This window comes from Mustela putorius, unplaced genomic scaffold (genome assembly GCF_011764305.1).
Source record: "Mustela putorius furo isolate JIRA1106 unplaced genomic scaffold, ASM1176430v1.1 tig00003859_pilon_pilon_pilon, whole genome shotgun sequence".
Lineage (NCBI taxonomy): Eukaryota > Metazoa > Chordata > Mammalia > Carnivora > Mustelidae > Mustela > Mustela putorius.
The window spans coordinates 21646205-21659708 of record NW_025422011.1 but is presented as its reverse complement, the minus strand read 5'-3'; the positions used below and the strand labels follow the sequence as shown (position 1 = coordinate 21659708).

The window sequence follows — 13504 nt, the reverse complement described above, 5'->3', positions numbered from 1 at the left end:
GATATAGCCACAAATTTTCTCGGTATTTGATATTTCCATAGTGTGCTGTAAATCAGTTAAGTGAAGAATCATAAAATTCTAAGGAATTTATATTAAACTGGCTGTATTTTACTTAACCAAGGGCACTGAGGTTGCAACTCATCTTTTCTTTCTCTTTCTCTCCCTTTGCTCCTTCCCTTCCTGCCTTCCTCCTTCTGCTCTCTCTCTCTTTCTCTCCCTTTCCTTCTTCCTCTCTCCTGCCTTCACTCCTTTCTTCCTTTTTATCAGAAATTAAAACGAAACACATGAACATTATAATTATACATTCTGTGTACAAATGTTTTATATCCCAGGGAGACCAAGTGCCCCAGAATTCCACAAACATAAATGAAATATGTCGTAAGCTTCCTTCCCTGCAACACTGTCCGAGCTGGCGGTAGCGCGCTGGGCAAATGTAGGAAACTAGAAGTAACTTGTCAATTTTTAATGAAGTCTTCCTCCTTTGAAGAGCCAAATGCACCATTCTCTCTGCAAACTCTGGCGATGATGACATATTTTCACTTGGTTTCCATAGCATCCAATGCTGAAGACTCCCAGAGTGGTTCTTGGTCAGGACGATCCACCCAGCTCCCTTAGAAAGTTGGCGACCTGGCCAGCCAAAAGCAGCTTTCCGTTATCCGGAAACTTACTCTGTCCGTGGTGCTGAACAATTCTGCCGAGACGCGCCTTAACGGGCGCTGTCAGGAGCGCTGAAGAAATCTTTCCTGACGCTGCCCAAATCAGAACTGTGTGTCTGTTATTTACTCACGTCCTCAAAAAGCAGCAAGCTTTCTCCATCTTAATTCGACACTACCGCAGAGCAGAGTTGCGCCGGCGTGAGGAAAGGAGATCATAGGCAAGGAGGAAAAACTAACAGCAGCATTGCTCACCTGAGACCTCAGATGCTCCCATGAGTTTTGGAGGTGCTCTGCTCCCTACAGCAAAGACACCATTAAAAAAAAACAAAAACAAAAACAAAAAACACTATTCTTCTGACTTTGCTTTTACACAAAGGTTCTGTGATATTCCTGCTCCTCCGTTTAAAAGCCAGAGGATTTGACAGCAATAAGGTTTTCAAAACCCGGAATTTGCATTGTTTTTCAGTGCACTGACTTCCAGGACAAGGACTCATCTGCACCCGCCCAAATACCATGGCACTGCGTGCGCCCTTTGCCACCGGATCCTCCCCTTCCAATGAGACTTTCTGATTGTGTCTACCAACTCTCCTATTAGGAAACCCGTGGGTTGCATGCAGCTATTCTGTTGTATCCTCTTTCTCACTCCCTCCCCTCTCTCACTCACACTCTTGCTGGAGGCACACCAATACCGTTCCGCTGAGAAGAAAAAGCCCACAACTACCGTAAGCGATTAAGACAATATGCGCAACTCTCGCCTTTCATAGCCACCACTATTTAAATCTGGCAAGAGCCAACACCAGTCTTTGCAAGAATGGAGTCGGTAAAACAAAGGATTCTGACCCCAGGAAAAGAGGGGCTAAAGAATTTTGCTGGAAAATCCCTTGGCCAGATCTACAGGTAAGAGAAAGCAAACCCTTGTTTGCCTAGGGCTCAGCATGAAAAAAAAATCTACAAAGCTATTTCTGTAAACCCTGGTTGCTTTGAGAGATTGTAATATGATCAGGAAGTCTTTTTTTGTTGTTGTTGTTGTTGCTCACTGCTTAAGTGGGGCTGCTCTGGAAACCTGCTTATTAATTCAGGAATGTTGTACTAAATGAACCTGTCTGCTTTGTGTGTGTGTGTGTGTGTTTTTTGTCTTGGTACCTGCAGATTTTCATCCTTTCCTACCCAGGATTTATCCTCTGTACAATTGAGAAATGACCAGCACCTGTTCAGAGAATCTGTTTTGGTGCTTATAATCACAACTAATTAAATTCCTTTGATGCAGACAAATGAATTTTAAAAATACAACTCTCAAAAAATTAACCAAGAAATTCCAAAGAGCAAGGGCAGAAGGAAATTTAGACCTCAGTTTCAAAACCACTCAAGTAGAGAATCTCCCAGTGGAATCTTCCTCATGTGCTGAAGGAAGAAGAATCAAAATATATCAATAATTAATAGCTAAAGCAGCTCTTCTCTCAGAACCCGAAACAATGTATATGTATTTTAACTATTTGACTTCTTCCAGAAGTCTATTTCTTGCATGGCAAATGTCACAGTGTTCATAAGAAAAGCCATTATGATAACCTGCAAAATGACTTCGAGTATTAGAAATGATTTAATTTTGTTTTTCTCCCTGTAGTCAATGTACTAATTATACTGAAAATTTTACACCTTTCAAGAATATTGCCTGAATACACTTTTCTTAATAATATGAACAAAATCAAGAAGAGAGGGCAGAAACAGAAGGATAAACGGTTCCAAGACAACGCTAATTTTCACATTTGGGAAATTGAATTCTTTAGAAATGTATAGAAAATGTAAAGAAAATGACCAATGCACTTCCTGATTTTCCAAATCTCTTTGGCTTTGGTGGGCTTCCTGTAGGCACCATCATGCATCTATGCGGCAGTAGATACCGCAAGGGCCCTGCAGTCCGCAGCTGTCCTGGAAAGAGCTATTCTTTCCCAGCTCAATTGCCATCAGGTAGGGAGTTCAGGTGCATAGTACAGCTTTGCATATATCAGCTAAAGCCAATGTAAAAAAAAAAATCACATTAGGTACATTATTTTTTTCTCCAAGAATAAATAAATTGTCATATGTTCTGACGGTGCGATTGGACTTTAAAAATAAGCAGTAACATAGTTGCAAAAGCCTTCATGACCTATTCTCCAGGTGATATTTTGTAGAATTTGGAAGTCTAATGTTGTGTTCTCGTAGCCTCAAATTGCTTGGCAGTCAGCTCCCAACCTGTGCATTCTTGGAATTGATCTTCAAGTTTCATTCGCTTTACTCTCATGTGTGTGAAAATAATTGTGTGTGAATATATAATTTAAATGGGCAGACAGAAAAATAAACCACATGGTGGATTAAAACACACCTGTGAATTGCAAACGGGGAAGTTCTTTGTTTAAATATCGAAAGTATCCATCTCAAGGGTCCACAGTGATTCTACTGTTCACATTAATTCTTTTTTTTCTTCTTTTTAAAATAGACATATCACGGATATCTTGTGGGCTAGAACACCCTTAGTTTTTAGTAAAACCATGCCATGCCATTGCCCGGCTTTCCTCTTCTCCCTGCCCCCTTCCCTCAAGGACAAAAACCTAAAAGGAACTGAATTAGACCTGTGAATTCTTGTGAAATACAAGGCAAATTTAAAAATACCAAAGAAAGCATAAATGAGATCTACATTGGTGTGGAACATCTTACCAGAGTTGATTTGGGGCACGTTTGTATATCTGGGAGTTGCATTTTACGTCTTTGGAAATCTGCCCATGACATTTTTCAGTGTTTGTAACCGAGATAGTAATGACGCAAGATTGTGAATAATTAATTATTCATGTTCTGGCAGTGGGAAGCTTAGGTGTCGGCCATATGCTGCGAGGCCTTTGTTTCAAACTGGAGTAACAAGGAAAAGAAAGTAAGATATGTGACAGGAGAGTAAACGTTGAACTAGCAGCCCGGGACTGGAGGAATGGGCAGTAGAATGCGCGTGTTACACTCTCAGACAGCTTTCACGGACCCCCGCGTGGGCACCGGTCTGGAGAGGCCTTAGTCCCTCGGGTCCCCGGGCTCAGCTGGGGCGTGGGATCACGCATCCTTAACCCAGAAAGCTTCAACTTGGCTGGGAAGGAAGGGGTAGCCCGGGTGCAGGACTGAGCTGGGCTGGCCTGCAGAGGCGGGCCCCAGAAGGCTGGGTGGCTGGGTAACTGCCTGTCGCTGGTGGTAAAGCAGGGTGGACAGGAGGAATCGACAAGCGTTCGGACCAGGCGCGGCTCCGGTGTCCCATTCCCTCCTAAACTACAGACCCAGCGAGAAAGTTAGGCCCAAAGGGCCTGTCAGTGAATCTAGGTGCTGCAGGATGGATCCCGAGGGAATGGGGGCTCGATGCCCCCGGCCAGACTGTATTAAAGTTGAAGAGATGCTACCGCAGGGAGGGGGACTGGCAGGAGCCTGGAGAGCCGGGGAGGTCCCAAAGCCTGGTGGCGCCCTAGCACCCTAACTCCAGAAGTAGTCGAACGTGTCAGCGCCCCTCCCCCCAGCCCTGACGGGTCCTGGGAATTGGGGTGGGCGGGCGTCGGGGGTGCCTAACCCGCCGCGTCCTTGCCTTTCCCCCGCCCCCCGCCCCCCGCTCTGCCGCTCAGGGTACTGGAGAAGAAGCAAGACACCGGGGAGACCATCGAGCTGACGGAGGATGGGAAGCCCCTGGAGGTGCCAGAGAAGAAGGCTCCACTCTGCGACTGCACCTGCTTCGGCCTGCCGCGTCGCTACATCATCGCCATCATGAGCGGCCTGGGCTTCTGCATCTCCTTCGGCATCCGCTGCAACCTGGGCGTGGCCATCGTGGACATGGTCAACAACAGCACCATCCACCGCGGGGGCAAGGTCATCAAGGAGGTGGGCAGCCGCTGGCTTGTGGGTTCGCAAAGCCACATCACCTGTTTGAGCTCCATTCCCCCCCAGTGAACGAGGAAGCCTGGATGCTCGCTCAGTCCCCTGCTAGCACCGCCGTTCTAAAGCAGGAGTAGACCCGCGGTAGCAGTATTACCTCCCCCTTTCGTTCCTGCTCTCAGGGCCTTCCTTTTCTCACCTGCAAAGTGGAAAATAGCATCTAGCTTACTTGATTTTTGTGGCGTGACTTCATACGAGAAGTTGCATAATGTCCGTTAAATTTAAATCGAAATGTATATATATATTTCACTCGGAAGAGTAGGGCTGCGTATCAGTGATCATGTCCCCCTGGTTCCCTCCAATTCCTGCCAAGCATTCTTAATAATAAAAATGAAACAAAACCGAAATCAAATAAACTGTGGGCATGTCGGCACTTCCCATGGAAGGGCCTCTAGGAACTATCCACTAAACTGGTGGAGAAGAGCCGCCGCTCGGAGTGCCTCGAGGTCACAGGGAATTCAGTCCCGTAATCTCGTGAATGTGTTGGGGTGACGCCCAGGGAAAGGAGGGTCAACGTCAAAGTCCCCGAAACCCGTGGTGTAGACTTCCTGGTCCGGGATCTGAGCGACCGCGAGCAAGGGCTGGGAGAAAATTCCGGAACCGACTATGCACGAGAAGCGGTGAACGCTGCTGGGCCCGGGGGATTCCGGGAGACCCTGCAAAGTGCATTCGGGTTCAAAATACTATTCAAAAGGAGAAAACGGATCCTCAGTGCCCCTGGCGGGATTAGCACTCCTTTGCCTTTGAGATGCAGATATTTACTTTAAGGTTCACCTTGTGGGGCCGCCTAGGATAGCTAGGGCGGAGCTAGGCCTTGACCTTCAGACACACCCGACCCCAGCTCTTAAGACCCTCCCGAACAAATTCTCCTCTCCACTGGCCACCCCAACCCCCCCACCAATTCCCAAGGCTACTCCAAATCTTTCTGGCCTACGCCCAACCCTATTTTGCAGGGACGACCCTTTCCTCTGGCTCCTCCAACCTCCTCACCTTCCGTACCAAGTGCCCACTTCCTTCGTCAGAATTCCCGTGGTTGGATCTCATTCTGGAAGCGACCCCACTACCGCATTAGTACTGGCTGGTGTTAGCTAAACGGACCCGGCTCAGGGGTCGCTATCCCCAGCCAGCAAACGGAACCTCTCCGTGGAGAGTTCTAATTTCCAAAACTGGAGCTCAGAGGAGTCCTCAGAGACCGAGGGGATCAGACCTGGCTGACGGTAGTCGGGGAGCAAACCCAAGGCGTCCAACTTCGCCATTAATGGCAATACATTTCAAATGAGCACAGTTTTCCGTTAAAAAGAAGCATCTCTTCTCTAGAAGAAGGTATACATTCAATTTTGTCAGAAAACGAAAATTCAGCCACCTCCACCTCCAGAATGCAGGGAGTGCCCGGGGGGTTGAGGGCTCCTGAACGTGAGTCTGCAGCCCAAACACTGACTCTACTCTTTCCCTCCACCCCGTTCTTTCCCCCTACCCCCACAGAAAGCCAAATTCAACTGGGACCCAGAAACCGTGGGGATGATCCACGGTTCTTTCTTTTGGGGCTACATCATCACCCAGATTCCGGGCGGCTACATCGCGTCTCGGCTGGCCGCGAACAGGTAACGCGCCCGCAGGGCTGGGGGTTCTTGTGCCTCGGAAGGGACATCAGAGGCTGGGGGCAGGGATGACAGCCCTTCGGGACTGGAACTCCTGCGTGAGGTCTCCTGGTTCCCGGGCACCTCCGCTCTCGGGGCTGGAACTGCTGGTGCCTCCTTCCAGAATTCGGCACCCAAGAGAATGTGGGCTCTTCAGGCTGGGCGCCGGTTGCCGCTTCCTCTCTGATCTGGCTGAGCCAACTTTACTCCAAATGGTCGGCATGCCTTATGGCCTGGTAGGAACTGAGACCGGGAGAGGAGTGGACCGAGCCAGGAGTGAGCCGCTGGGTGCACAAAGGGGACGGGGACGTACTATGTGTGCGTGCGTGTGTGTGTGTGTGTGCGCGCGCGCGCGTGTGCATGCTTGTGTGTGTGTGTGTGTGTGTGTGTGTGTGTGTGGTTAGGGGGGTAGCGACACGTGTTGCACTCTCGCCAGTGCGCCCCCTCGGGTGCCCGGGTCCCTCTGGTGCTGACCTCCCGGCAGGGCGCATCGAACGCCGGGCGGCGGAGCCGCCCAGATGGTGCTCTGGATCTGAAGGATTTGTCTCTATGGAGGCAGGCGGGACTTCAGGCGCCCGGGGTGCGATTCCACCTGTTAATGAGCGCCAGTGAGTAGGGGCGGGGTTGAGGACTGAGCTCAGCTGAGTCCTGAGGCTTCCAGCTAGCAGCGGGGACTGCAGCCCAGGTCCTAGAGCCATCTCCAGGGATGCCACTGGGGTCACTTGCAGAGACACCCCTAAGTATGGGGCATAAAGACTGGTGGGGTGGTGATGTTTAGGAGCACAGCCTGGCCACTGCAGGGTGAGAGGCAGCTTTATCTGCTTCATTGGGTATATTAAGATAAATAAAACTAAATGCATTCTCAAGGCTGAATTATAAAACTGAGAAGGAACTCTGGCACTCACCTTTTCAAGTGTTGCTTCATAGAGAACCCCCCCCCCAAGACTTCAGATCTTTCTTCAGATTTTGTATCTGTGACTTCACCTCCCCTCCCCCTCATCCAAAGTTAGATTTTCTTGAGCTGGGGACACTCTAGTCTTGATCCCCTTTTTGCTTTTGCTTTCATAAACTGGTTCCTTCTCATTTCTCAATCTCCTAGGAGGCCTCTTTCAGTGGCTTTTGTCACCTAAGATCCCATTCACCAGCAGTGACTTCCTGCCCAAGATTTTTCTGTCCCCTGCAAAGCCTCGGGAAGAATTGTGGCAAATTTATTTTAGTCTTCACAATTGCTTGGGCCAGGATTTTTGGACAGCCCTTCAAAAGAACAGAGTAAAAGATTAGGAATAGTGCCTTTTGAATATCATCTTTACCCTGACATCAGGATGGTTAGTACTCAGACCCAATAAGAGACAAACTATTCTTTTAAAAAAGGAATCATTTAAAAATGAAAATCATTAACTATCTAGAAAACCCAATTCTATGGATGGGATAAATCAATTTAAGAAAATATGTCCTTAAATAGTACTGGTAATAAACATATTACATTTTTGGATCCCTAAGTCCCAATGTCTCGAATCTTTTTTTTTCTCCTCAATTTTTTTTTTTTTTCTGAGTCAAAATAAGCTTCCTAGAAAGATAGTCCAAACGCGTTTGTGAAATATTTTCACTTCAGGGGGAAAACAACCAATAATTCACAAAAAACCAACAATGATACAAGAAACTCAAAATAATGTGAAATGTAACAATAATGGCTGTGCCTTTAAGGTTTTTTCAGAGTCAAAACCTTCAGCTTGCCAATTGTTAAAATGCTAACATCTTCCTGCCAGGAAAAAACACCAGGGATGCCCCAGCTTTCCCTCTTTGTAACACTGGGAGGTCAATAAACAGGTTTTCCTGGTTAAAAAAAAAAAAGAAAAGAAAAAAGCCATCTCATTTCTATACTACCATTTTGTTATGTTTAGTGAAGACTCATGCTAACTCAGGTTCTAATTCATTTGGTAGATTTTTTTTTAAAGGAAAGATTTGTGAACTTTAGAAGTCACATTTGGATCTCAAGTCATCTTACCTTTGTATAGCTATTCAGGGAAGAGAAACTTAGTATCTTCATAATGTTTTCAATGTCTTGTGCTCTCCAAGACTGAGAAAGCTAAAATTTATTGTAAAATATGACCAACATAATAGAAGATAAAGACTAACTTCCTTATCAGATCTTTGGGTTTTGACATCTTTGTCTCACTTAAAAGATATAACATAATATTACAAATAGTTGAAGCCTCCTGTGAAAACAGGTTTAAAAAATGTACAACATTCCCTTTTCTGATGATGAAGAATTGTATCCTAAGAAAAATATACAAAAAAGAAAATATAATAAAAACCATAAATTAATCACACAGAGACCTTATTGTTAACATGTTGATAAATGTTCAAATAGTCCTATATATAAGCTACATAGAATTTTATCTTAGAACTTTATTTTTTAACACAAAATCTGAGAGATTTAAAATTGGTTGCAAAGATGTACATTTCCTAGTATGACCCTTTTTCAGAAATAGAAAAAACAATACAGCAAGACAAGTTTTCCACAGACAAATATTGTATGCCTATTTAAATCAACTTCTCCCTATAGATCATCTAATAGTAGAACAAGATTTCCCTTGAGTGGGATACTGGGGACAGATTCCTTTCCCTCTAGGTGGAAAAGCTCGCTTTGGAAAATGTTTGCCATCACAGTTACGGGTGGAACTGGAGTAGAGGAACTGAGATGTGTGAACACTGCTCCCCTTGAGAGAAGGGCTCCTGGATACACCTCCTGGGCAAATTTCTCAATGAAAAACCAACAGCAATGATGTGCCTTCTCCATTTTATGCTTTAAGCAAAGGCAGCTGCACCCTTGGTCAGAATACAGAGTCTTGGTCCCTTTTCTGGTCAGATTCTAAGTATTCTTACTTCCTTCTTCATTGAGAAAAAAAGCTAGGGAAGAGAAATCTCAGTCCCAGGGGAGGACTCTTGCATCATTTTTTCCTTTGTCTTTTCTTAAAGGGCTACAGCACGTCCTGGACAGGAGACTAGTCACCTCCCTGGAGGGCTTTGGGGTGAGGAATCCAAAGAAGATTCCTTACAAAATCTGCAGTTTTTCTAGATGAGGACATATTTACTACAGTGATAACAGTGTGTTGGGGGAACTTAATGTTGCCTCTAAACAGTACAAGACACGGGGCTTACGTTAATCCAGATCATTACAAATGTGGACTTGCTAAGGATTATTTTTATCTTGCATTTTGACTGATTAAGAGCCTAGGCAAGTACGTAACAGGAAAAACAACAGAATTTTTGCAAAGGACATAATCAAGGATGGTCAGATTTGTCAAATAGTTGGTCGACGTTATGTTTTCAATGGACAATATGATCTTCACCCTGGACAATATTATCTTCCTTCTTTCTAGGGGGCAATAGTGTATGAACCTTATTTAAAACTTTTTCCAGTCCTCCTCATGTCTTCTTGATCTGCCAATGGTGATTTAGTTTTTTTACATGGCCCTTATGGTCAGCTGTCCTACCAGTATTTTACTTATTTATCTTTTGGTTTTGTCCAATAAAGTGTAAGCTCCATTAAAGCAAGCAGTTGTATCCACGTTGTTCTCACTGTTCTATCCCTAGCATCCCTATGGCCCAAGACAGATATTTGTTGAATAAATAAAATGAAAGTGGCTAGGCTTAAAAAAAAAAAAAAAAAAGAAAGCAGTATGGCAGAGTGGTTAAGATACAGGTTCTAAAGACAAACCATGTAGGTTCAGACTCCTAAAGGTACTACTTAATAAATGAATAACATAAAATATTACTAACTCTTCTGAACTTCAGTTTATATTTCTGTAAAAGGGGACTAATCAAAGTACCTACTTAATATGAGTATCATGTCAGCTAAATAAAGAATATGTGTAAGGTTCTTAGAAGTGCCTGGACCTCATTAGATGTTGGCTGTTATCATTTATTATTATTATTATTTTTAAAAGATTTTATTTATTTATTTGACAGAAAGAGATCACAAGTAGGCAGAGAGGCAGGCAGAGACAGTAGGAAGCAGGCTCCCTGCTGAGCAGAGAGCCCAGGACCCTGGGATCATGACCTGAGGTGAAGGCAGAGGCTTTAACCCACTGAGCCACCCAGGAGCCACCCTAGTATCATTTATTATTAATAAAGCCCTAACTTCAGAAAAAATGAAAGAATAAGTAATATCTTAAGGCCATTCTTTATTATTTATGTTTAAATTTGTCTTAAGTATTAGTAATGCAAAGGGATTATTTCTATTGTGCTGAAAATGCATCTTTCCACTCATCACATTTCTAGCTTTATTAAATTTATTTCCCCATACACATTATTCCAGCTAAAATATTGCCCACTGAAAATGCCTTAAGTCTCATTTGAAGGCCTGTTTTAGGAAACCTCTTTAGCCAAGGGATAGAGAGTGCTAGTAATTCAATGCATTCAGTCTTGAATTCTAGTCTAGTATTGTAAAAACACTTAAATTCATTTAAGTCTGAGGTTAGACCTCTCTGTAGAAAGTTACAGTTTATTTCCTCCTACTCCTCTTTTTTATTTAAAAAGGGTTTAATTCCTGGTCCAACGTTTTGTCTTTCCAGGTATTTCTTGGGTTTCTAACTTGGCTTTTGCTAAAGAAAAAAAAATAGTTCTTTATTTGAATAATGAGGATCCTGTTTTTAACAGGCAGCGAAGTTTAGCTAACAGAAAGAACTAATGTTAGGGGGAGATAAGGCTCATCTAATCCAGTCTTCTCACTTAGAGACCAGGAAAGGGAAATAGAGAATCAGGGAGGTGGTGGTGCCCTGCCCTGGATCACAAAGAGATTGGGACTAAAACTCAGGTGGCCAGCGCATGACCTCAGGCTATCTCTACACTGAAATTTAGCATCTCTGCTTGATACCATGTACTTCACCATAAAGTTCACTTTCAGGAGCAAGCTGAGCCATCTGCTCTCTCAATGAGTGCCTACAATCTATCATGCCCCAAATCCAGGAGAGAAATCCAAGAATTAGAAAGAGAAGCCTTAGGTCTTAGGTTTTGGTGGCAGGAGAAACATACTGTATTTTTGTGTGTGTGTATGGACTCCCAAACAATTTGGCTATATAGCATGAATGATTCTGTTCTTTTCTTTGCAAGAGACGAAAACCTAAACTTGATAATGGCTTAGACAAATAGTGTGGTTTTCTATAGGAGAAAATAGTGGCATTTAGAACTTTTTCTCTGTACCTAGCACTTTGGTAGTATGTGGGCTTCTGCAATCATTAAGCATCACTGGGCAAGGGGGTGAGAGTTCTGGGGCGGGGGTTGGGATTAAAAAAAAAAAAAAAAAGGAAGAGATTCTTCCTTGGGATTTTGATGGCTACAACTCAATTCATACCACTGTTATGAAAGAGAGAGCAGTTTATACTTAAAAATCAACAAATTCAAATGCCTGGATTTTAAAACTGTTAACTCATTTGAACTTGCATTTATCAAAATGAAATTTGGTGTACTTTAGGTAAATATTCTGGCTTGCCTGATTCTGAAAAATTCTCTTGTGAAAGGGATTATCAGAAAGAGAGGAATGAAGATACTTTGAACATAACATCTTCATATTTTAAGCCCAGGAAGGGACAATTTTACCAATGTTATTCTTTTTCCTTCACAGAAATAAAACAATGAAGATGTGCTTTATTTACTGGGATAAGCACTGGAAATTAATTCTTAAGTGTGATTACCAAACACATATGCAAACATTATCTATCTATCATCTATCTATCTATCTATCTATCTATCTATCATCTCTCACTCATTTTTTTCCTCTCTACTAACCTATCCATTGCAACATCTACATTGCAGGGACTCCTTAACCTTTCCGGTGAGAAACATTTGCAAATTGCTTTTGTAGGAGAAAATCATTCCGCCGATGAACATAAAGCTGTGGCAAGTGACCACCATCCTGCTGTGGTGGAAATATTTTATCACCATCCGGTCCGTTAGGGCCAGAGGTGACTGTGTTTCACTCCTCCAGCATCTCACTGCCTTCCCATTGTGGGCTCTGTAGGGACAAAGCAGAAGAGACTTCCTTTTTCTGACAAAAGAAAATGCCTCTCCACAAGATGAATAAATGGATCGAGAGAGAGAGGGAGGGGGTCCCTAAGGGCTGGCACGTGGTTTGCTGACAGGAGCTTCTCTTTCCTTCGATTCTCTTCTCCTCTGGCCCTTTACTAGCTCTGACTTCCCCTGTGGCTGCCACAGTCTACTACCGCAGTGCAGAGGCAGCCTCTGGAGGGGAGGGCCGTGATTTTGAGGGAGGAGAGAGTCAGGTGGGCAGCTGGTGGAATGATTGTCCCGCTGCCATATGCCACTGTTGGGGCTGTCTAATTTCTCTGTCATGAGTGATGAAGTCATTTTTACAACTTAATGATGTACCAAGGGACCCAGAGGGCTGGCTTGTGCTTGTGTATTCCTTTTTAAATACGGGAATGGTGCGTCAGATGTGACAAAGGGAGGCGCCTGAGCCCTGATTTGATTAGATTAAATAGATTAAGCAGCCTGAATCAGTCTATTCCTACAGACCCTCTTGGACAGGATTAGTGCCACACCTGGGGTGAGGAACACTAGTTCCCTGTTAAGTGACAAGCTACTGTCCAAATGGAAATGGATTGATCGATTTGGGAAAAATGGATATCATCTGTAGAAGTGACAAGTCACCAGTGTTCCTGTCACCTCTACCAGGCAAATCCTTTTGGGGTGGGCTTGGTAGCTGGGGGTGTTTGTGGCCGTGGGTCATAGAGAAATAATGGGACTGAGAATTTCACAGCTAACTCACCCTGGAGCACACGGAATGTTTATCATCAGGCAGGGATGAGGCAGGTTTTCGCAATTGCATTTGCTTTTCCAAACAGGGACACTGCGTGCTTCTCAATTTTGAGAATCTGTTTAATAATATAGAGCCTCCTACCACGCACACACACACACACACACACACACACACACATGCATACACACCCATGTCCTTAACGTCATTCTGTGTAAGAGAATATAATCATTTCACAATGGAAGACAAAGAAGAGAGAGAGATAGTGTGTGTTTGAACTTAAAAATAAGCAAATTGAATTCATTTTAATATGCCATTTGTTGCAGGGGAAATCATGAGGAAAACAACAATTTTAAGTAGCTTTCAAGTGGTTTATCATTTTGAAAAGCAATCTTAATAAGCAAATGGCCCTTATTTCACAGAGATTATAATGTCCTTTGAGCAATGGAGAGCACCCATCAGTTTCTGATCTTGTTCTTAAGGCATTTGAAATATTAAGA

The 13504-nt window shown here is 44.0% G+C and overlaps 1 protein-coding gene across 1 annotated transcript in view; it reads left to right on the top strand.

The window, feature by feature from the left end:
* The first annotated feature begins 487 nt into the window (after positions 1-487).
* Positions 488-13504, top strand: part of SLC17A6 (solute carrier family 17 member 6) — a 42837-nt gene continuing 29820 nt past the window's right edge. The window contains exons 1-3 of the mRNA XM_004752155.3: positions 488-1553; positions 4283-4535; positions 6072-6190. Coding sequence (XP_004752212.1) covers positions 1468-1553; positions 4283-4535; positions 6072-6190 — 458 coding nt within the window. The 5' untranslated portion in view covers positions 488-1467. The remainder of the gene's footprint in view (positions 1554-4282; positions 4536-6071; positions 6191-13504) is intronic.